This window comes from Taurulus bubalis (genome assembly GCF_910589615.1).
Source record: "Taurulus bubalis genome assembly, chromosome: 11".
In the NCBI taxonomy this organism is placed as follows: Eukaryota; Metazoa; Chordata; class Actinopteri; order Perciformes; family Cottidae; genus Taurulus; species Taurulus bubalis.
This window is the reverse complement of record NC_136599.1, coordinates 15,021,859-15,045,330: the sequence shown is the minus strand read 5'-3', so window position 1 is coordinate 15,045,330 and position 23,472 is coordinate 15,021,859. Positions and strand designations below refer to the sequence as shown.

At 39.5% G+C, this 23,472-nt stretch overlaps 1 protein-coding gene across 1 annotated transcript; it reads left to right on the top strand.

The window, feature by feature from the left end:
• The first annotated feature begins 1,099 nt into the window (after positions 1-1,099).
• phf8 (PHD finger protein 8) lies at positions 1,100-12,794 on the top strand. The gene is made up of 22 exons (XM_079226824.1): positions 1,100-1,146; positions 1,876-2,001; positions 2,201-2,286; positions 2,389-2,518; positions 2,717-2,877; positions 3,002-3,143; positions 3,344-3,530; positions 3,634-3,796; positions 3,919-4,006; positions 4,479-4,585; positions 4,699-4,790; positions 5,636-5,725; positions 5,850-6,131; positions 6,254-6,336; positions 6,433-6,602; positions 6,822-6,907; positions 9,093-9,214; positions 9,535-9,869; positions 9,985-10,080; positions 10,171-10,280; positions 10,395-10,755; positions 10,848-12,794. The coding sequence occupies exons 2-22, from the start codon at positions 1,904-1,906 to the stop codon at positions 10,934-10,936; spliced, it is 3,078 nt and encodes a 1,025-aa protein (XP_079082950.1). The 5' UTR covers positions 1,100-1,146; positions 1,876-1,903; the 3' UTR covers positions 10,937-12,794.
• Positions 12,795-23,472: the final 10,678 nt, after the last annotated feature.

Genomic DNA, 23,472 nt, shown 5'->3' with positions numbered 1-23,472 from the left:
TGAAAAAACTAACAATGTCATCGCGATTGCCAATTACGAATACGGCCTGCAGACTCATCAAAATATTTGCACCTTCATATTCAATCACAAACAAAAATGATTGATTGTACATGTGTACATATATATGTGAAACACTTGCACATGTATCTAAACTTTTTATATCTTTGTAATCATATGCAAGAGATTCAGTTATGAATGTATAAGTGTTCAACAATAGTGTTTTATATATGAGCGTGCATAGGTTTACAGTCAGAGTATGTATGTGTAAGTGTTTCAGTAGTGAGTGTAAGAGCGTTTCATTTGTATGTGTGAGAGTGTCTCAGTAGTGAGTGTGAGAGCGTTTCATTAGTATGTGTGAGAGTGTCTCAGTAGTGAGTGTTAGAGCATTTCATTAGTATGTGTGAGAGTGTCTCAGTAGTGAGTTTGAGAGTGTCTCAATAGTTATGGCTTAAACGGCCCCTCATAGTTGTTCAATCAGTTCATCCTCACCACACCAAGATGGAGACAGCCGTACAAAGCTGGAGTCAAAGGCAAGGCCAGTGCAAAGGCAGTGCTATTTTAAATTACATTAATTTTCAAATAAAAAAAGTTATATATATATGTATTAAGGTAATGTGATTTAAAGTTAAATACTTACATATACAAAAATACAGGAGGACTGACACCTTCAAGGTTTCTGTACTGACGGGGAAAAAAATCATGAGATGAAAATGTAAGTCAAGATTGAAATTGATGAATTTCTTTATGTACTTTGCATGTTGAATAATTAGTCCATTTACTGACATGTATTTGTTTAACATTACTATTATACAACGTTGTTTACAGGTTCTGAAAAGCTATAGCAGCCTATTCGACATGTGTCTGCAACTTCGTTGCCGCATAAACGTTGCGCAACGTTTTTTCCTGAATGCAACTCCACATTTAACCGTCTGCAACTTTATTGTTCTTTCAATAGCAGACAGCGACGAACGACCGTCTGTCTGACGCTGCAGCCTTTGAAATGGCGTTGATGTAGTTCAATACGCCGTTATTTTGTAGTTATTGTGCTCGTTTCGGTTGCTTCATATTTAAGTTTTCTTGTCAAGGGGGAACTTCTGGACCTGGCCTCTATATTTGGGCATAACGGAATTCATAAACAATAAAGTGGTAAAGCAAATTGTTTCTAGTTTACGTTGCATAATAAGGCCGCAGCTACCCCCGAGCTCGCGTAGGGATTACAACGGATTTTGTACGCTTGGCCTGCCGCAGCTAGACTTCGGTGAGTTGCTAGCGTTAAATATCGATTAAGATAACAAACGACACTTCTTTGTTTGGCTTAAATCCATCGTCTCTGTTGGGTGCATGCAACGTTTCTTCGTGTTTAAAAGATAAATGAAGTGCACCAGCTGTTGTTTTGAAAATTAAAGTTAACACATTCACACTCGCTTAGTTTAACTGTATCGGTAGCTGCTAAGAAGCTAACGTTAGCTGCTAGAGCTAACAGCTAACGTTAGCTTCCTAGCGACACATTCACAGCGTGTTTACAAACAGTGAGCCAACGTTATGACGCCAGTTGGCTGCTGTTAACGAGCGTTAGTTAGGAGAAGCAACATGTTTCTAATAAAGGAGTGAAATAAGATAAATTTTGCCTCTTCAATAATAATGTATCGTTACATGAAGAATGTGGAATAGTGCTCATTATAATCATTGTTGTCCGACCGAGACGACTTACTTTCTCAGTTAAGTTGATCGAGCATCTCCGGTGGCAGGAGCAGCAGCTACTGTGTTTCTCTGTGCTTATATTATGCACCAGTGAGCTTTCAATGTAAGTTAGTTGTGTTATTGGAATGTGTTATAAGATCTTTTTTTCCTCTCCGTTTTGTTCAATTTCAACAGGTTTCTAAGTGAAAAACACACACTCAGAATGGCATCGGTGCCAGTGTATTGCTTGTGTCGCCTGCCATATGATGTGACACGCTTCATGATCGAGTGTGACATTTGTCAAGACTGGTTCCATGGAAGGTAGGTCACTTTCAGATTGAACACCGCGGTGATCATATCGTTGTCCCTGTGCATTGAGATTACAATACGATGATGTAGTTGTATATGTTGTCTTAGTTGTGTGTTTCCTGTGGGTTTAGTCAGTATTTAACCCATCACAGTTTATTCAGATATCATTTCTACACGTTCTTTGTTTGATACAATAATGTTTTCTGTGTAGCTGTGTTGGAGTGGAGGAGGACAAAGCAGCTGAGATTGACCTGTATCACTGCCCCAACTGCCAGGTCACCCATGGACCATCTGTCAGTAAGTTACCATTCCTTTCTTTCTTAAATTGTTATGATCTTATTGGTTTACTTTTGCATAAAAACATGCATTGATTGGTTTTCTCTGCATCTTCTTTCTTAGTGCGCAAACGCCGTGGAGGCAATAAGCAGACAGATGGTGGTGCTGCTGCTGGAGCAAGAGATCCAAAAAGGCCTGTTAAGACGGGCAGCCCTCAGTTTGTTAGGGAGCTACGGAGCCGCACCTTCCCAGGGTTAGTCTCCTGCAAAGGTCAAGAGTTCACAAGTTTAAATATATCGTTTTATCCTCATCCTCTGACTGTTTGTGATCTGTTGGAAGGAGAGCCAATGTCATCCTTTAACATAATTGTTAGGCACTCTTTTTTTTTTAAATATATTTGATGTGATCACAATCAAAACTTGTGCATATGTCTGTTTGTGTTCTATGACAGTGCGGATGAAGTCTTGCTAAAGCCGTCTGGAGCCCAGCTGACAGTTGAGTTTCTGGAAGAGCATTCATTCAGTGTTCCTGTTATGGTGCTGAGGCGTGATGGCCTAGGCATGACCCTTCCTCCAGCATCATTCGGCGTCAGCGATGTGGAGCACTACATCGGTAAAGTTTTTCAAATTAATTCAAATCCATAGATCTACACTGATTCATGTCAAGATTGAGGCTAATGTGTATTCGGGACCTTCAAATTTGTTTTCTCAAACTTTTTCTTTTATTTTAATTGCAGGTTCAGACAAACTGATTGACGTGATTGATGTGTCTCGTCAATGTGACCTGAAGATGCGTTTGGGCGACTTTGTTGAATACTACAACAGGCCCAACAGAGACAAAGTGCTCAATGTCATCAGCCTGGAGTTTTCTGAGACCAGGTACACAAAGACTTTACTGAGCGTTCAGTTTGCCATTATAATGAGTGTCTTGTTATTTGGGTATAATGTTTACTTTTCTATCTAATCAGTTGCTCTAAAAAACTGGTAATTCATTGTATAAGTGAAGTTTGTTGTTACAGGTTAGAGTTGGGTTGAAGTTATGTTTTGAAGACTAACGACAATTGCCGGACTTGTTTAAGGCTCTCGAACCTGGTGGAGACGCCAAAGATTGTGAGGAAACTATCATGGGTGGAAAACCTCTGGCCTGAAGAGTCTGTGTTTGAACGCCCCAATGTGCAAAAGTACTGCTTAATGGGAGTGAAGGACAGCTACACAGATTTCCACATTGACTTTGGAGGCACCTCAGTATGGTACCATGTCCTGAGGGTGAGAATGACAATTATTTCAGTCCTGTTTGGGAAGATTAAAACAATTTTTTTTTTAAGGAATTGGTATTTGTTTTTAAGAGCTTGTCACTGTGTTTATTCAGGGCGAGAAAATCTTCTACCTAATTTCCCCCACTGCAGCCAACTTGGCACTTTTTGAGCGGTGGAGTTCCTCATCTAATCAGAATGAGATGTTTTTTGGAGACCAAGTGGATATGTGTTACAAGTGCTCTCTCAAACAAGGAAACACCTTGTTCATACCAACAGGTGAGCCACAATGCTTCCGTTTGTTTTGTTGGTTACATACAAAGGGTTTTAGTATAGTTGTGATAGTCAATCAAGTCTGACCCGAATATTGGTTCCATTTTTGTCATTTGTTTTTCTTCCAGGGTGGATTCATGCTGTGCTGACTCCAGTGGACTGCGTGGCCTTCGGAGGAAACTTCTTGCATAGTCTCAACATTGACATGCAGATACGGTAAGTTTCCTCAGGATTGTTTCCGGGCCAAGTCCTTATAATTTTATTGTTGTCCTTTTTGACTAAAATGTTTTTTTAGTGTTATTGACGATCTCACTAGTCTATAAGAGCAAGAAAAAGAGACGATTTAAATTAAATGGAAACTTAATTTTACTTGCTAATTGTTTTAATACAGTTACACACTAAAAGCAGAAAATGAACTAGGAAATACCCACTTGGCAGATCTCTCTGCTGCACTCGAGACAGACAATTGCCATTTTGGTGTTGCCGCCCACAGGAGCCCACATCATACTTTATTTTGGCTGATCTTTATGACTCTTCAGATAAACTCAAATATGAGTGCTCCAAAGGAACTTTCACTGTTGAATATTAACACTTCTAGTTCCTAAGGCTATTACTATTGCTCAATCTGCAAGTCTGTGGCAATAACCACTAATATCTGACTTTTCCTGCGCTGTGTTTCCATTTTTAGGGCATATGAAATTGAGAAGAGATTGAGCACAGCCGACTTGTTCAGCTTTCCCAACTTTGAGACTGTGTGCTGGTATGTAGGAAAGCACCTTCTTGATACCTTCAGAGGTAAGGGAGTTCAATTAATTTCATAACATCCATATCATGGGAACTGCTTGAGTCGCCTGTTTTTACTGTATGTCATTTTGATATTATTGACCCTGTGCTATTCTGTCTCACAGGTTTGAGAGAAAACCGTAGACATCCTGCCACTTACCTGGTTCACGGAGCTAAGGCCTTGAACAATGCCTTCCGCACCTGGACCCGTAAAGAGGTTTGCAAAATCTTATTTTATCTTTTCCTTTTTGAATATCACACTTTCCTCTCTTCATTTTATTTATTTTTTTGTTGCTTTTTTTTCATTACTCAATTAATTTTCCTCCTATAACTAATTGTGAAACGGCCGTGCTCAAATTAGTTTTATTTGGCATCCGACTGCATGCAAGCTCCAACATTATCATTACATAAAATCATCTTTATGTAAATCATTACGTAAAAGTATTAGATTTGAAAAAGGGGTAATGTACTTTTTCATCTCAAAAGGCAACATTTAATTGTAACGTTATTGCCATTTTGGTAAATACATATATTCACTTTCTCGCTTCATATTTAAAGTTAAATATGAAGCTACAGCTAGCAGCAGGTTAGGTTAGTACAGCACAAATAATTCCTACCAAAACCTTTAAAGCTCACAAATGTGATTTTTTTTTTTTTTTTTTTGCACAGAAGTGATAAATCATGGTTTTACAGGGGGTTATGTGTCTGACTGTTTCTTGACTCTGAGCAGTTACCAAACAATCAGCCGAGACCCCAGGAATGTACTGGGTATGGCTTTGAAATAATCTGGCATATAACCTGTCGTTTTTTACACAATCAAGCTATAATGTGTTAATTTGTGATCTTTGGAGGTGTTGGGAGGCAGCTTTCATTACCATTTCCCCAAGTTGCACTAGCTGTGTCTTGTTTCCAATCTTTGTGCTAACCAGCTGTTGGCTTCATCGAATGGATATAAGAATGATATTGAACTTCGTTAAAAATGCCTTGTTTTGTGCAGTATAATATTAGATGTAATTGCAATATATTATGTGAGTTTACTGATTGTTGCTTTCCTATACTCAGGCTTTAGCAGATCATGAAGTGGAGATTCCAGAAACCATCAATACTCAGACACTAGTGAAGGACCTGGCCAAAGAGATTCGTCTGGTTGAAGTAAGTGGTAGAATAATTAAAAGTTTGTGCATGTTCCAATATGTCCATAGAAATACTATTATGACATTTTAGCGTTTACTCACTAGACAGTTTTCTCTCTCTCTCTCTCACTCTCACTCAATAGGACATCTTCCAGCAAAACATTGGCCGCACTGGACCTCAGTTTCCTGGTTCGCCAATCTCTAAAGCTCCTCTGACCACCTCTCAGAATTCAGGACGCCCCCCTGGAAAAAAGAAAGGACCCAAGCCCAAGGAGATGATGGGGGGTATCGGGCCTCCAGGAACTAAGAAGAAGGGTCAGAAGGGGCTGCTTAAGGCAGAAGCAGGAGAACTTGATCTCATTGAGATCCACACCAAACATACACTCAAAAAATTTCAACATGGAAAGTCCAAAAACAAGAACAAGGTATGTCATTGCAGACAGAAATGTGTCCCCAAAGGCTTTTGAAATTGAACAAATTCATGAAGACAATTTGGTTTGTAAGCTTCATCCTCATATTTTCTGACAATTTGTATCTGTCTTTCCAGCTGGAGTTGCCTTTGGATGAGTTTGAAGGAAAGCTAAAGAAAAACAAACTGAAACTTGTGCTGACTAATGGAAAACTCCAAGGGTAATAAGCTTTGCAGCCATTTGGTGTGTTTCTACTTTGGTGATCTTATGGTCTTCTAAAGATTTTGTTTCTAACCTGCTGATCCTTTGTTTTTAGTAAGAAGGTCGGCAGCAGTAATGGTGCGGGTAGGGCAGGAAAGTACAAACATCTTGCCATGGAGGGATCCAGTCCGTCTGACTTGGAGTCCGAGGATGAGCTGCAGATTGACGAGACGCCTCCTCCACGACGCAAGCCTGCAGGACCTAGCAAGAAAAAGAAACTAAGTGGTGGGAATTTGACTTTCAACAAGAGTTTTCTGAATGCTTAAATGAATGTTGAAGGGGCATATATATTCTTCATTCCTTTACCCACCAGGAAAGTCTGAGAGATCAGTATAGCTATTTAAACACTTGGAATGTTTGCTAGATGTATAACCTAATATTAAGTAGGATGGATTCAAAACTACCTTGCTGCTGTAACCTAACTGTGTTAAAATGGGCTTTCAGGTCTTCCGAGGAAGCTGCCCAGAGCCAAACCTTGCTCTGACCCCAATCGCATCAGGGAGCCTGGAGAGGTAGACTTTGACATTGAGGTGAGGTTTTTATGGATACACCAATCAGGTCTTCTGTAGCCAGTTGTGAATGCCATCTTTTAGCTATAGTAGCCAGTATCAGCAAATCAGTCTTAATAACAAAAAATTATGGACTTCCCACATGCCATCGTGGATACAGCTGGAATGAATCTGTGATTGTGACTACATTATGGCTTTGAGTTTAGATTTGTTATGCATCTCATATTATACATACCAGGTTCTACTTCAAAGCTTAGCATCTAGCACAGGGGTGGGCAAACTTTTTGGCTCAGGGGCCACATTGAATAAAAAAATTTGACAGACGGGCCGGGCCAGTATCAGATGGATGGAGAGTGTTTGTGTGAACTTGTCACGGGAGGACAATGTTGCTGACCCAAGTGCAGACCACATGAGAGTATGAGTATCTGGTAAAACAGATTATTGTAACCAAAGGGAAGGTGGGGAGCCTGTGGTCTGCCACAGGGGGTGCTGGGCGGTGTGAGACCCGTGGCTCTACACTGGACGACGGCGAGGCCGGCAGGGGGCGGTGTGAGAATATAACGTAAATGGCTCAGCTTTTTTGTTCAACTCGCTGGTTAAATCTTCATCAATTTGTTCTACACGCCGAGTCACTGTTCTGCGTGATAAACTCAATTTTTCAAATTTGTTTTTGCTCTCTGGACATAAGAGACCTGCTGTTTCTACCATACATTCTTTCAAAAACTCTCCTTCAGAGAAAGGCTTGCTGACTTTTGCTAATTTGAATGCTAGCAAAAAACTTGCCTTGGTGCTTGATTCTTGTATAGCAGTTTGGCGGAGAAAAATATTTTGCTGACTCTTTAAATTGGCTGCCAACCTCTTAGCAGTAGCCGCCCGTTCTGTCGTTGACTGTTGGCTAGCATAGTTAGCATGCTTGGTGGAAAAGTGGCGGCTAATATTGTATTCTTTGAATACTGCAATGGTTTCTTGGCAAATAAGACATACGTACTTCGGTGAAAAAATACTTAGCAGTCCACTCATTAAAGACTTTGCACTCACTGTCGACTTGTCTTTTCTTGAGTCCACTCATTGTGACAGAAGGGATCAATGCAGGAGGATGGCAGAAGGCTGACAGACAGAACCCTATATGTCACATGACATGAGCGCGCAGGGTGGCGCAGTTCAGTGGGTCGAGTGTGGTTAGTTATGTTAGTTATACTGAGGAAAAATACTCTGCATGCAGCTGTCAGTTCATTTTACAACTCTAAAACTGTTGTAGTACAAACCCTGTCTCCGGCGACAGAAAGTGATTCATATTACCGTAAGTTAACGCTTTATGATATAATTAAAAAGGATTCTGACCGCTAAGAAGTGAAGCTTTTCAGTGGTTTGTGGTATATTACGATAATAAAAAAAACAAAAAGTGTCGCCCTTGTCTGTGGGATCAGTGGGGGAGGGAGTGGAATTGAGCAGCGCAGCACAGCAAGTGTTGTGTGTCGCTCTAGTTCAGCAGAACACGGCAGGCAGCGGTCCGCACGGCGCGTAACAACTGCTGTAACGCCTCTCTGTTCCCGACTTGATTTTCCCAAAGCACGATGACCACAACAGACCAGCGTTGATGTTTCTTCATGCTTATTTATTGCACAGCGCTCTTTTAGGCTTTTCGTGTGTGTGTTCTGCTGCAGCAGAAAGACCGCTGTAATGCCTTCTGCTGCACACACGGCTCTGCTGCAAAAGGACACACACACACGGAAAGCCTAAAAGAGCGCTGTGCAATAAATAAGCATGAAGAAACATCAACGCTGGTCTGTTGTGGTCATCGTGCTTCGGGAAACTGAACTTGTAATGGAGAAGCGCTACAGCGGTCTTTACTATAACTTTTTTTTTTTTTTTTAATGTTATAATAATTATAATACTCGGCCGGATCCGGCCCGCGGGCCGTAGTTTGCCCACCTCTGATCTAGCAGGTCACAGCTTATCACAAATGCTGTTGTTTGCTTATATTTACTTTACATTTATGTTTTTTATTGAGTCAACGTAGTCTCTGTCCTAAAGTGAACTGCATGATTAACTATCAGTGATAAACTGTAGAACTGTGACAGGAATGAAAGAGTATTTACACGTTTCTCCTTGTTTGTTTATTATGATGCATGTCCTGCATTATCCACCAGAACTTTACAGCACTAGTTCAATACTAACAATAGCATATTTATGCATGTGGCTTCAGGAGGATTACACCACAGATGAAGAAGCACTAGCCGCCCACGGGGTAAAGGGTGGCGCAGGGGGAATTCTGGACTTATTGAAGGCCAGCAAGCAAGTGGCAGGCTTGGACTCTGCAACACTCAGGTTAGATCTCCTTGATCACAAGGGATTCCTTGTTTTTATTGAACACTCAAATTAAGTAAGAGTCTGTGATGGTATTTTAGACGTTTCTTGGTGTTTGATGCAATATATTTGAAGCACACTTCCTTTGTTTCGGATACCTGGGAAAAGAGCAATACATTTGAATACAAGCTGGAATAAATGTCTCACTGTGTTGTTGCAAGAATCCAATAACCTTTGAAACTTGCATAGTTTACATATTTCCAATGTCTCTGACACTATGCTATGTTTAGGAGGTTATTTTTGAGATGCTGAGTGATTGCTCGACTCTGTCCTTCTCTCAGTGAGGAAGCTCCAGCCTCTCCCAGTACTCGTGATGCCATACAGGGTATGCTGTCCATGGCCAACCCCCCTTCCTCATCCTCATCTTCCTCCTCTTCTTCGTCTCCTCTATCCATTTCTGGAGGCCTGACAGAAGGATTAGGGTTGGTCAAGGAAAAGGGTGGCAGGGCAGTATGGGTGACTGGAGGGGTCAAAAAGACAAGAGCTCTTGAGAAGAAACCTGTCATCCAGCGGCCTGGGAAACGGCAAATTAAACGACCAGCCCGTCACCTTAGTGACGAGGACAGTCAAGATGAGCATGAGGCTCTGGGAACCTGTTTTAAAGATTCAGACTATGGTGAGCAATACACTCAATGACTAAAACCTGCTGCCGTACAGTGCAGTGAGAGTCGGACCACTAAAGATTTTATTGGTCAAGCTGTTTAATTATAATAATACATTTTTTGTTTAAGTTTACCCGTCCTTGGAGTCCGATGAGGAGGACCGTGCTAACAAGGCTAAGATGAAGCGGAAGAAAAACTGGGATGACACACCTTGGAGCCCGAAAGGTACCTGGCTTGAACATATTGGCAAGATGGAACATGATGCGTTTTAGCTCGCTGAGAGTTGATCTCTTAAGAATATGTTTTCATTTACAGCCAGGGTGATGCCCACCCTACCTAAACAGGATCGACCAGCCAGGGAAGGGGCTAGAGTCGCATCTGTAGAAACTGGTCTTGCCGCAGCTGCTGCCAAGCTGGCACAACAAGTGAGTTAGGAAACAAAGCTTATTGGTCTTTGAAGTATGTGCCCAGTGAATAATGTGGAGGCATCTTGCAATAAAAGAAAATTACTTTTGATTCTTTTTTTTATTATGATCCAGGAGCAGCAAAAGCCTGCACGAAGAAAATACACAAAAAAGCAGCGTCCTCCAGCTCCTGTAGCCCCTCCTCCCCCTGTTCAGACGGAGCCAGCCCCACCCTCACCACCACCTGCTCCAGAGACTGCAGCAGACTCCAGCCCAGACAGGAGGATGGAGTATTACTCTGCAAGTCTGTTGGACCATGAATACACTGCAGGGCCAGGACCATTTGGCCCTGGAGGACCAAGAGGCAGTGGAGCCATGGCCCCTGGTGTATTCCTCACTTCACGCCGGCCTTCACTTTCTCCACAGAACAGCAGCTCTAACTCTGCTACATCCCCTGCAGGTTTAACCAGCCAAGGCACAACAGGAGTTGGTCAAGGTAAGCATAAATGTAAAGCATTAACAACATAATTTCATATCGCTTGACGACCTATTTTCTCATGTATTTCCCCCCTTTCACTTCTAATTTAGGGAAGCGTCCAAAGAAAGGACTTGCGACTGCAAAACAGAGACTTGGAAAGATTCTGAAAATTCACCGTAACGGCAAACTTCTCTTGTGAGAGATGTTGGAAAAATGGCTGAAAACTTAGCTGGGAATGAAGAAAAAGGCTTTCGTGAAGTAGGTCTTAAAGAAATAGAGATAGTGATCTATATTTTGTACTCTATATAAATGTTTACTGTTTTCAGCTGTTATTGAACCTCACTATAGCTTGTCTTGTACACCTTTTACTCTGCCCATTTATCCATATCTGTTAAAAAGGTGTTTCAGAGGCATGTGTGACTTAAAACAAATGGTAAGTAACCTCTTTATGTTCATATACCATTTGACTTTGGCAATTGGAAATTGTGACGCACATTTCAAAATGTAGGTGGACATGGATTTAACTAGCGTGATAAATTTACAAAACTCAATTGTTTCTTTTATTTAGCTATTTTTTTAATGGTTCTACTTATGCAAAGACATTATACTGTCCATCATACATTTCAAAAAGGGAAGGAAAAACAACACATATTCTGGTCTGGTAAAATGTAATGTCCTTTTGTACCTCTTTAAACACATTTTGTTTTCTATGATTATTACAGGATCCCAATCGCGACACACATGTATGAGTTATTTTTGAGGGATTTGTCATGAAGTGTGTACAACTCCTTTTCCTCCATAAACTGTAGCTCTACACATGATGTTCTAAGCACTCAACCGATACCAAGAGTAACATCATACAGCTCTATTTATTGTTAGTATATTTATTTTAACAATGCAGCCTTTTGCCATCTCTCAGCTTGTTTTAACATGGTATGCTTTTCCACTTCATTGTCTTGGTCCCTACTTTAATTATTTTCAACCACTTAATACCTGTACAACTTTTTTTTTTTTTACAGTATGTTGTCATTGTAAATATTTGTAATATTTGTAATTTATATAGCTACATTGGAAGAGCAGAACAATTTTATGTTAGTTTCCTGCCATAATTTGTGCCCCAAGTTTTGGCAGCATTCTTGGGCCAGATATAGATCTTTACACAGAATGCACTGGTTCTAAAATGTAGATGCAGCAGTGTAGATTTAACTGTGTGAAAACATTGTGAGGGTGCAGGACATGATATGTAAATATATGTTGTAATTTAAGTTCTTTTATAGTTCAAAACATTTGAAATCTTTCTTAACATAACTTGTACATGATACATCGCTCTATTTGAAAAATATCTGAAATAGTTTTTTTTTATATTTGTACGCAGTAATTGTCTTGCTGCTTAGTTTGTCATGTTGTCTTGTCAGTGTAATAGTGAAAATGTTCTGGAAAAAATGCCCTTGTTTAATTTCATCTATTTAGTTTTTTTTTTTTTATTAACTATTGCTGATATTCACTTTTGTGTTGGTGTGTACTGTGTCTTTTAAACATGATGTTTAAATACAACCTGGAAAAGATAAAATATACATTGGGCAAAAATTATTTTTTTCGTTGATTTTATTTTAGGACTACCAAATCACAAAGTATGATTTGGTAGTCAAATGCATAGTTTTCAGTTTACTATCTACTACTACTCTCTAATCAACTGGAGAACTCTGTTTTCTTTGCAATCACCTACAAGTGGCGTTAAGGGAATTATTGGAAAGAAACGAGTAATATTGTGTTGGATTAAATACATCAACACATAATGAGTTTCTTTCAACTGAATCGACAATTTGATATAATTAAGCCACTTTAGATTCTACTAGAATTAGTGGCACCTACAATTTTTCTTTTGTTTTATTATTGTACACACTATTGTATAATTACTTTCACATTTCCATTTTTTTTTTATCCATTGCTCAACTTTCCCAGTCCAAATAGGGGTAAAAATACATTTGTTATACAATTGTCCAGTCTTTATTTCCTGATTGTCAGTGAGTTTGAATACACTTCACACTTCAATATGAAACTGAATTAAAATATTTTCCCCATGTATCCTGGAGAACTCGTCTGTGTGCTTTCGTGTGCACATCTAATCAGAAGGTTGAGGCTGAAAATACCAGTTAATAAGGCCGTATGTCCTCTTTCAAACGAAGACCCACTTGGTTACAAGGGAGTGCCCTGGGTAAACGCAGCAGCAGGTATTCTCGCGAGATCCAAAATTGCTCTACCACTACTCTAGTGCAAGATGGAGAAGCAAATGTAACACGCATTCGAGGTAAGAAGAAATTATTATTCCTTTGTATTGCCGTGGGTTTTAGCTAACTGGTGGCATACATTCATCTTCCTTAATAACTGCAATCGATGTTTCACAACCGTCACTCAGATCCGAGAGCACAAAACTAGTGTATTTTACGGCTAAACTACGGATCCTCTGCTATGTTAACCGCCATTTTTAATTTAGCCATGATCCCACTGATAGAGCATTGTGCGGAGCTCTCGCCGCTAGCTAGTTAGCTCGCGCAAAACCCGCAAACATACACGCATATACATACTCATGTTTACTGTGTGCGGGTCTGTGCCTCCATGTACAAGTCAAAGCGGTACGCCCGTTCAATGACTACTCCCTTTCATTGGTAATGATGATACAATTAACCGGTGAGTCTAAATGTGTGTCGGGTTACATATTTGACTTTTCGTAATCTGCTAGCGTGAACGTTAGCCGTCGGAGCCGAAGTAACGAACGTTAGCCGTTAGAGCTGAATATATGAGCCGAAGGGACGATCGTTAGCCGTTAGAGCTGAATATGAACCGAAGTAACGAACGTTAGCCGTTAGAGCTGAATAGGAGCTGAAGTAACTGACGTTAGCCCCACGTTAGTGAACACCTAACTAGCCACAGCTAACGTCACCTAACTGGCGTTAGCGGTTAACTTCGCCAACATTAGCTCCACCATTGACTTAACCGTAACTGCGTAACATTGGGTCGCTACTTTACAAATACTGGCAGACAATGCGAGTGGATTTTACACAGTTACAGCGGACATAACGTGTGCTTACTGGAGAGTGATCAACGAGTTGGTGTGGTAACGTGCATTGTACTGTGAATTTAGTTAGAGTTTAGCTAGCTAATGGTACTGAAACTAAGGTCCTATCCACGGCCCGTTAACGTCACTGTATTGTATGATGAAGATGATCAAACCAGTTCACGACGTCAGTATTCACGTTATTGTTCAGCGTTGTTGTTTGTGGATGTTGATTATTCAGGGAGGTGTCGCACTGTCAAGTAAGGCTTACAATCACTAACGCAGATCAAATTTACATGTCTTTGAAGGCAAGTTCAGTTAACACAGCCACACTTATTTTAATGTGAACTTAATGTCATAGTTACAAGGTTTTTATTTATCATTGTACAACAGAGTTGCACAACAAAAATTAGATTATAGTCCCAATTTGCTACATAGGAAAGAACACCAACAACCACCACTAAACAACTATATTATATACAGAGGATGAATTAAGGAGTCTCGCAGTCAAAGGAAATAAACTGTTTTAAGTCTTTTGGTTTGGCAGCTGATACTTCTGTATCTCTTTCCAGATGGCAGCAGGGTGAACAGGTTGTGGCTGGGGTGGGTTTTGTCTTCTAATATCCCTGTAGCTCTCAGCAAGCTCCTCTTCTCACCAATATTACTGATGCTCAGTAGATTGGTACTAAAGATGTTCTGGGCGGGTTAAGTACACATCCCATGCCAGTTTGTTATGTTTGTAGTCAGGGTGCTTTCTATTGCTTCTTTGTAAAAGTTGACAAGAACTTGGCACAGGAATTTGGCTTTAAGTTTCCTTAAGGAATACAGCTTTGGAGATGCAAGATGACCATGTTGTTTCTGATGCTGATTCCCAGGAACTTAAAGCTCAGCTCAATTGATGTAGACAGGGGTGTGCATCTTTGCCTCCTTCTTTCTCAAATCAACAATAAACAACTTGGTTTTACTGAAGTTGAGCAGTAGGTTGTTCTGCAAGGTTGTTTATTTCTTCTCTATGAAGTCTCATTTTTGTTTGTAATCTGCCTGATGATGCTTGGGTCATCTGCAAACTTCACAACAGAGTTCTCTTGTCTCTTGCGGTCTTGACAAAAAGAGGCGTGGACCTGTTGCGAATTGTGCTGCATACTGTATTTATTTATTCTGTTTAACAGTTTATTGATTTATACCAATCCTTTGTAGCTGGCACACTGCAGTTGTTCTTCTGGACACCAGAGGCTAACTTTAAAGCTCAGGCAGCTGAAAAGTAGACCTGTAAATCTTTTGTCAGAAAATATATGCCCATATAGACCACATTTTGATTGATTGTATTACAATCATTTATGTTACGGACAATTTAGTGATGGCCTACAATTCAGAATGCATGTTGTGTCAATTGAAGTCGGTTATTCATAAAGATACAGATTTTTTTTCTGTCCTAATTTAGGCATGGACTTGCTCAGCATGTTGGATTTGAAAAAAGCCCAACAGTTAAAATATAGTTTCAGGTTTTAATTTAAACATCAGGGGAAATGATTATTAAACAGTATTTAACTACATTTTGCCGTTTTAATAAAACTCTGCTTCCCACTGTCAGAAAAGTGCCAATGATCAAACTGCTTACATTTATTATCGTATCTGATTTAAAGTGTTTTTGTTTTCAGATAGTTATAAGAAACTGAAAAGTAAGCCAAGGATGAGAATGGGGGAGCCATTGAACCAAAGCTGTTTCTGGTATGTACTGCTAGCTAATTTACTATATTGCCTTTATTATATTTAAAATAGACTTGAGTACAAATAAAGTAATTTCAAATAAGATATTTTAAGTCTTTTAAAAAAAAAAAAGCATCTAATGCCGATATAACATTTATGTGGTGTAATTTAGTTTTGCACACCTACCAGTATCCATGACGATGTCAATTTTTTGATAAATTAATACTGCAGCATTTTCTCTTAAGAACAAGGCAATCATTCCTTGTGATGGTCCATAGATGTTGGGAAGAGCTTCATTGGATGGGTTCACATATTTTGTAATGTATAAAACAAGGAATCTTTGTCTGTACAACTCATCCAATCTACGTCATACTTGATGGCCATATTGCTGGGGACCCAAGAGAGTGATTTTGTAAAATCTGGTGCAATTTTATTAATAAACTTTTGCTCTGTGTAGCGTTGGGGCTTCAGAGTTCAGCGTGTCGTCCTCACCAGGTAGACCGCAGCTCCCTGTGTGCTTTTTATGCTAACTTAAAGGTCCTATGGTCCCTTGAAGGGACAAGGACAGAGGAGGCTTCAAGAAGAGTTGAGAATGAATTTTGGCACATAGAAGAGGTGTGACCCACAGCTGGAATAATCTCAACCCAGGCAGGACTCGACAAATGTATCTGTATTCATAGATTGCAGTTATTTAAGATAATCAAATGCACGATCAAACTTTCTGCCCTTTAGCCATTTGTGCGCCTCGTTAGGCACTGTTCTAATCGCATTTCTCAGTGAAATTTCCCCTTGATGTTACTTGTGTTTTTTTTATATTTAATGTATGCTACATCCAATTCAACTGCTATAGTCATGACATGATTTTTACAAATTGAAACAGCTTTTGAAGTCACATTATTTTAGCAGTAACAACACTCACATTTGCTGCATTTCATGTTGTCATAAAGATAGGCGTGTCACATTGTCATTTTAATTAATAATAAATATTTAGGTTTTCATAACCAGTTATACTTATTTGACAGATCATGAAATACAGCAGCAACAAATTAATGGACAGATGATGCAGCTGTGCCACACATCCTATTTAATTAACAGCAGCAAGGATGTCATTTTGTTAAAGGCTCAGTGCCTCAACTCCTCACGTCTCTTTCTCGCCGCGTGTCTGTGTCTGTCAAAAGAACTGTGGATGCATACTAGACAGAACATGAGTGTATTTCACTGGTGTGACCGCGAGTAAAACTGTATTTCCCAGATGTATGACTTAATACTAATTTATAGCATTAATAAATCCATGGTGTACTTTATAACCTTGCCGGTTATGACAAAACAAGTGACTAATATGCCTATTTGAAAATAACCTCCACTAAGTGTATATTTCACTGAGATTCCTGACCGCGAGTAACAGTGACTTTGGTGTGCTTTTCAGGGGTGGCGTTAGTGATTCGGAAATTGTTTGTATTTTAATTGTTATACTGTGAGTCAAATCTGAATCTGCAAAGTTACCTGTAAAATTTCTGTCAGGTTAATGTAATATTACATTACATTCTGACGTAGAAGTACATAAGAAGGTAGTAGGGGCCTTTTGTAAGTTATTTTGGCTTGCGATGAGTTTAAATGTAAAACAATTCAATAGTTTTCATGTCTAAACATTATAAATCTATAGTCATTTTAGTTGGGAGGCCTCAGACATTTGCATCCATTGCCCAATGGTGAAGTTGGCCCCTGGAGTTTTTTTCTTAAGTAACCAGGGTGTATTTCACCAATGTTTCGGGCCATGAGTAGCTACAATTTGGATGTGTGACGGAACAATTTCATGACGTGGACCCAAGAAAACACAATGATGAGTGCGTAGTTAATTGTTTGACGGTTCTTGAGAAAGCTGCAGTCAGCAACACAACTTTGAATTTGCATACAAGTGAATGAAACAAATGAAAATAGGAAATATCGTGTCTGTTGTTGAAGACATTGGTGTAAAAGTTAATGTATCATTTAGAGACAATCTGCTAAAAGAAGATTGTATTATGTGTAGACGGAGGAAAGATTCTGTAAATTACTTTTTTGTAATGCTACTGTAGTTCGTTGATTGGTGCGTCAGTCTGGATAAACATGGCCTATTTGATATGATTACCATATTCCTTAAAATGTTATAATTGAGAGAGCAGCTTGCTTTACATATCTGAGATTTCCACACAGTTAACAGTTATTACATTTTATATTGCAGAGCCGGTATTGTTCTGGAAATTGTGTCTGAGATTTCATGGAATTTATAATGCTAATAGTTTATATAAATGAAATGTACCTTTCCCCCCCCCTCATAATGTCAACTAATGTTAATTCTTGCAATACAAACCTAAAACATATTTTTATATGCTTTAGATAGTTACTTATAAGTCAATGTTTTTGCTTCAGCAGCATTTATTCATACAGGCAAGCAATACAATATAACAATGTACAATATACCAAAAATAGGATAGAATAATATTAAATTAATTAATATTAATATGTCCTTGTGACAGCAGAGCTAGATGAGTCTGTTAGGAAAAAGTGGTGGAGAGGGTGGGCCGCCCTTCTTAACCAGTTTAAGTCTGTTGGTGTCTCTGGCTCCAATGCTGCTCCCCCAGCAGGCTACGGAGAAGTGTATTGCACTGGCCACAACAGAACATCTACAATATCTTTCTGCACATATTGAAGGATCAAAGTTCTCATTATCATCAATCAAGTTTTCATAACCAGGTCATACTTTCAATAGCCAATTTAATAAGTTTGTTTTAATAAGCTAGTGACAAACATTGCTTTTGTCATTAGTAATAATACATTTACTTAAGACTTACAATGATAATTTCTAATTGTGTAAAAAAAAAAAAAACAGTGAAAAGGGCAGACGTGCTTGTATTTTGATGTAGATGAATCAGGCTGGCTGCAAGATAACGAATCAAGCGCTTGATAACTGTTCCTTGATATTTGCAATATTGTTCTGGTGCATATGATGATAACCTAACAAAATATTGATCTACTGAACTAACTAAATAAATAATTATTAACACTTCAGTTAATCTGTGCCATAAATTGTGACTCGGCTGACTTTAAAAACTAGGGTGCTGAATTTGTCTTTGCTTCATTGTTAGCTGGTTTAGGCATAACCAAATGTGATCCTGCTTTAGTAAAATATGGTCTCAAAATGTTTGCTCTTTACTATTTGTTCATGTATACTGCAGCTGTGTTGCATGTATAATGCGTTGTTTCAATACATCAGTGTTTTTGGTTAACTGTTCACAATCAAGAATGCATCAGAGTTGACAGTTGTTCACCTGATGGATTTCGATGAAAATCATTTTAAAGATGATGTAGTCATATTCATCTTCTAGTGTTTTGTTGTTTACTGCGGATGTTTTCTTGGAGACCTTTGTTGATCCTAATTGATAATGATAAAATATGACGCTGATGCGTTACACATGGGGTCGATTGACTTCTATTAACATGCACTGCATCGATAAACAGTGGCCACTCATCCTCTGCCGGAACGTTATTCACTTTTTGCACACTACCCAGAGTCATGATGACTGTGCCAACAGCTAGTGCCTGTGTTCTATGGAAACAAGCGCGGATACTCTGACAAATAATGCAAGGGACGGATGAACACACTACTTTATAGAGTATGTAGCCGGTAGTCAATTTGCCTGAACGAAAACTGAAAACTAAACTCGCAGTGTCACGTTAGACCCTTCCGGCAATGATTCAGCGAGTTATTATGCGTTTCTGCTTGCTATTCAACTAACGGTAGCTAGCTTGCTAGCTAGCGCGTGCTACGACTGTCTAGCCGTGGAAATCCGGATAAGAGCCGGACCAAAGTAACGCTAAGGCTCCACGTACTTGGCACAACCATTTTAGTGTCGCTCATCACCCAGTGGTTTTTATAGTTTCGTTTTTACTTGAAGCGGGGATGGTGCAGAGTGGGGAGTACAGGCTTCCTTTGCGGCCTACCCAGCCCCGATCTAAATTAGTCGAGAGTCAGGTCAGGACAGCATGGTGAATTGGTTAGATCTGAATTGACAGCTCTGGCACAGATGGCTAACATTGCTTGGTTTTTGGTGAGCTGTATCTTATATGTTTGACGTTGATTACAAATATGACTTGTTTGTGACATGGCTGACTTTAGTGGTCGGGTGGGATTAAAATGCTTTGAAGTATTTTAAAAAAAGGATCGTTTGCTAACGTCACCGGTAGCTCATAGCTAGCTGGTCCCGGGCTAACAAACTCCGTAGCAAACGTTACTGACCGATTTCTTCGGTACGTTGAGCTTCCCAATGTCTTCTTCCGCCATAGGTATTACCAGCCAGTCACCAAGCAAACCGATGTTGTTGGTGACTCGTAACTACAGTCCAACACATGTGTGATCACTTGTTAATAGGTAGCGTTAAATAACGTTATGCTGTTAGCAAGGGTGCTGTTAGCTTGTTAGCTATGTGGCTGTAACTTAAACCGTTCAGCGTCAAGCCACTCTAGTTGATGATGTGAAAGCAGCATACATCTGTTTATTGAGATATCACTTGAATCAGAGTGAAGTACAAGAAACATTAGACAACTGTTATAGCGCATTAAGTAGGGCCCAGTCCGATTTAATTAACTTTGTGTGCTATGCTGCTAGTTAGCCTCAATCTGCTTTGTGATGTTCAGACCTTGCTGACTTAATCAAACTGTATCAGTATCTCATTTGTAATCATGACTATAAATGTATTATCATAATTAGTAATCAGAGAGAGAGATTTTAAAATGATGTGGGACATCAGTTTACTTTTTTTAAATACCATTTTACAGATAACGTGACTGGAACATGCTGTTAAGTGGGTATTGCCAAATTAATTCTCTGTAAGTACATTTCACAACTTCAAGTTATTAAATCTAAATGTCCGTGGTTTTAGAATTGTTTTGTATGTTTGCATAAATATTTGTTGTATTTACAATTTATGTAAAGTACTCATTGATATTCAGTATCACATGGTATTTTCTGATGTACATGGAACTTTCTCAACAGGAGCAACAAATAGAGATTATCGACAATGAAGGTAGACAGAAGCAAGTTAAAGAAAACTCCTACGGAAGCTGTGAGTATGTCTAAAGCTTGGTCATTTCTACCTCATCATGATTTCAATCAGAGTTGGGACACCCAATCTGGGCTTTACTATGACCAAATGTGATAGGAAAACATGATGTCACAATCAAAGGGAATTTCTAAATAACAGGAGAGCTTAGTAAAAGGTGTTGCATACTTTGTGTTGGAGGTTTGATATTTGCATTAACAGCAGTAGATGCCGGTCACCTGCATCTCTTCATGTAACCAGTCAACTGTGGCGGTTTCTTTTACTATTCCTCCTTTTGCAAAATGATGTGCTGACTAATGGATAGGGATGGGTATCGTTTGGGTTTTTTCCGATACCGGTGCTAAAACGATACTTTTAAAACGATACCGGTGCCTAAACGGTGCCTGAACCGATACTTTTTTATTGCCAAGGCAATTTTTTTTTGGAACCGGTGCCACATTGGCACCGGTTCTCGGTACCCAACCTTACTAATGGAGCACTAAAAGAGGCACCAGTCGATTGGCTGCTGATTTGAAATGGCTGGTTTTCAGATAAGCCATGATCTGTGACTAGCTGATTGGTTAAATAGTTCCGTTTTTTTTTGCTGGTAACAAGTCCAAAATAAGGTGTAGTACCAACCTGAATTTAAGCAACAGCAGGACATTTTCGTTGTGGCTAGCAGTAACACAGCTCTTACACCACTGAGATTATGTTAAATGACCAAACGGATCCTAAAACTGTTACGCCTCGGTTATTTTGACATTCAAAAACAGTTGCAGGGACATGGAAACCTTCTAGTGCAGTGACAAATTTAAGGGTGGAGATTGGCCATAGTTTAGTCCTGCTCACAAGTGCTACAAAAACACTGGGATTGCAGGTCAGCAGGGTTCCCCCACTACTTTAAATCAACAGGAAATGCATATTTTGATGTTACGGCATCGCTAATGTGTGTTATACTATGCTAGTAGAAAAGAGGCATTGGAGGTCAATGCACTCACTACTGACTAACCATTTTATGCCTCTTCTGAACCAACAGCCTGCTGACTGTAGGATACTTATAGAGAAGCTCAAGGCATGCAGTGATGAGCAACTGCTGGTTGAACTGCAACACATCAAGACCTGGAATATTGGCAAGGTAAGCCCCAAAGAAAATGGGGAGAGGCACCATCCTCAGTCTTTTCTTCAGGAACCCTGTCAGTTCCCACTGTTCATTGATTGTAACATATCAGACATAGGAGGTGTTTTCCAGAAACTTGACAGGTATTGGGACATGCCTTAGACTGTCTACACAAAATTATAATTTCTATAAAAATAGTGCTTTCATGAAAACTACTCGTCCACGTTAGTTTTTCTTGATTGTTTTTGTAGGGACACATGCCCTAAATAGAAAAACAGCCAATCTCTCCTACACTGTTATCTTTTTAGTTGTTAAATAATAAAACAGCTCATGCCTGCAGCACAGCTGAACAAATTGTTATTTATGGTCACAACGTTGTCTGCCCAAATCTGCATAACTATGGATTAATGTAATGAGTATAGAATAGTCATTTATTTGTGGCTCATTGACATTACATCTAGATCACTAGTCATTATCATGCTGCTGCACCGCACATCATTATTTTTAAGTATGTACATCCTCTTACAAAATACATGGATAAATACAGATGTTTATATTAATGAAAGATTAATGACAGCAGCTATGCTGTGTGATCGGCTATATCAACGTTTTAAAATGAGAAGACCACAGGGTAAGTTAGAGATGACAAAATTAGATGATAAAATTGGCGTGAATGGAGTGCTAAAAAAATATGTATCATTTTAACTGGTTTAATGTGGATGTACTCTTGCTCACCAGGATGCCTTGGTTGTTCAAACGGTAGTTACTATTCCCCTGTTGGTATGATAATTTTAAAAGGTAATGCCTTTGCTCCACTAGAAAACCTAAAAAGTAAAGAATAAGATGGGCAGTTGACAAGATCAGGTGTGCAGAGTAGGCAGAGAGCGGGAAAGCAAACGTTTACACCACCTTAAAAATAAAGATTGTTTAAACATCGCTTTGAAGGTGGTTGTCAGCAGTTTTATGTAAATACGTTTGACTATCACAACTTGATGAGTTAAGAAAAATCCACACATGCCAACTAGGAAATCTAATGTTAAATTGCAGGTCAGGTTTACTTGAGGAAATCTTTGATCTGCTTGTATTAGACTTGATTTATTCCAAATACTTGTATACAGAATGTATGCAGTATGCATGTCTTACCTTTTCTGCATTGATCCCTGAAGATTATTTATCTTCAACAGTGTGAGCTGTACCACTGGGTGGATCTACTGGACCGCTTTGATGGCATCCTGTGTGATGCAGGCCAGACAGTGGAGAATATGTCATGGCTGCTGGTGTGTGACCGTCCTGATAATGGACAGCTCAAAGCCCTGCTTTTGGCAGTGCTCAACTTCACAGCCCTGCTCATTGAGTATAGCTTCTCTAGGCACCTCTACAGCTCCATAGAGGTATGCTTGAACCTGGTACACTCGGGACTACTACTTTTCTGGAAAAAGTAATGCAGCTCACTAACTTTACCTTCTTTCATCCATCACTCCCACCCCTTTTACAGCACTTAACCACCTTGTTAGCGTCATGTGACATGCAGGTGGTCCTGTCTGTGCTGAACCTGCTCTATGTGTTCAGTAAGCGCTCAAACTACATCACAAGACTGGGATCTGACAAAAGGACGCCTCTACTGGCCCGTTTGCAACACCTGGCTGAGGTCTAGTGAATGCCATTGTTTTAATATTACCATGATTCCAGCTGCCCCTTAAGAGAAAAAGCTGTATTGTTTTGTCTCTTTGTTCTCTTTTTGTAGAGCTGGGGAGGAAAGGAGAATGGCTTTGGTCTGG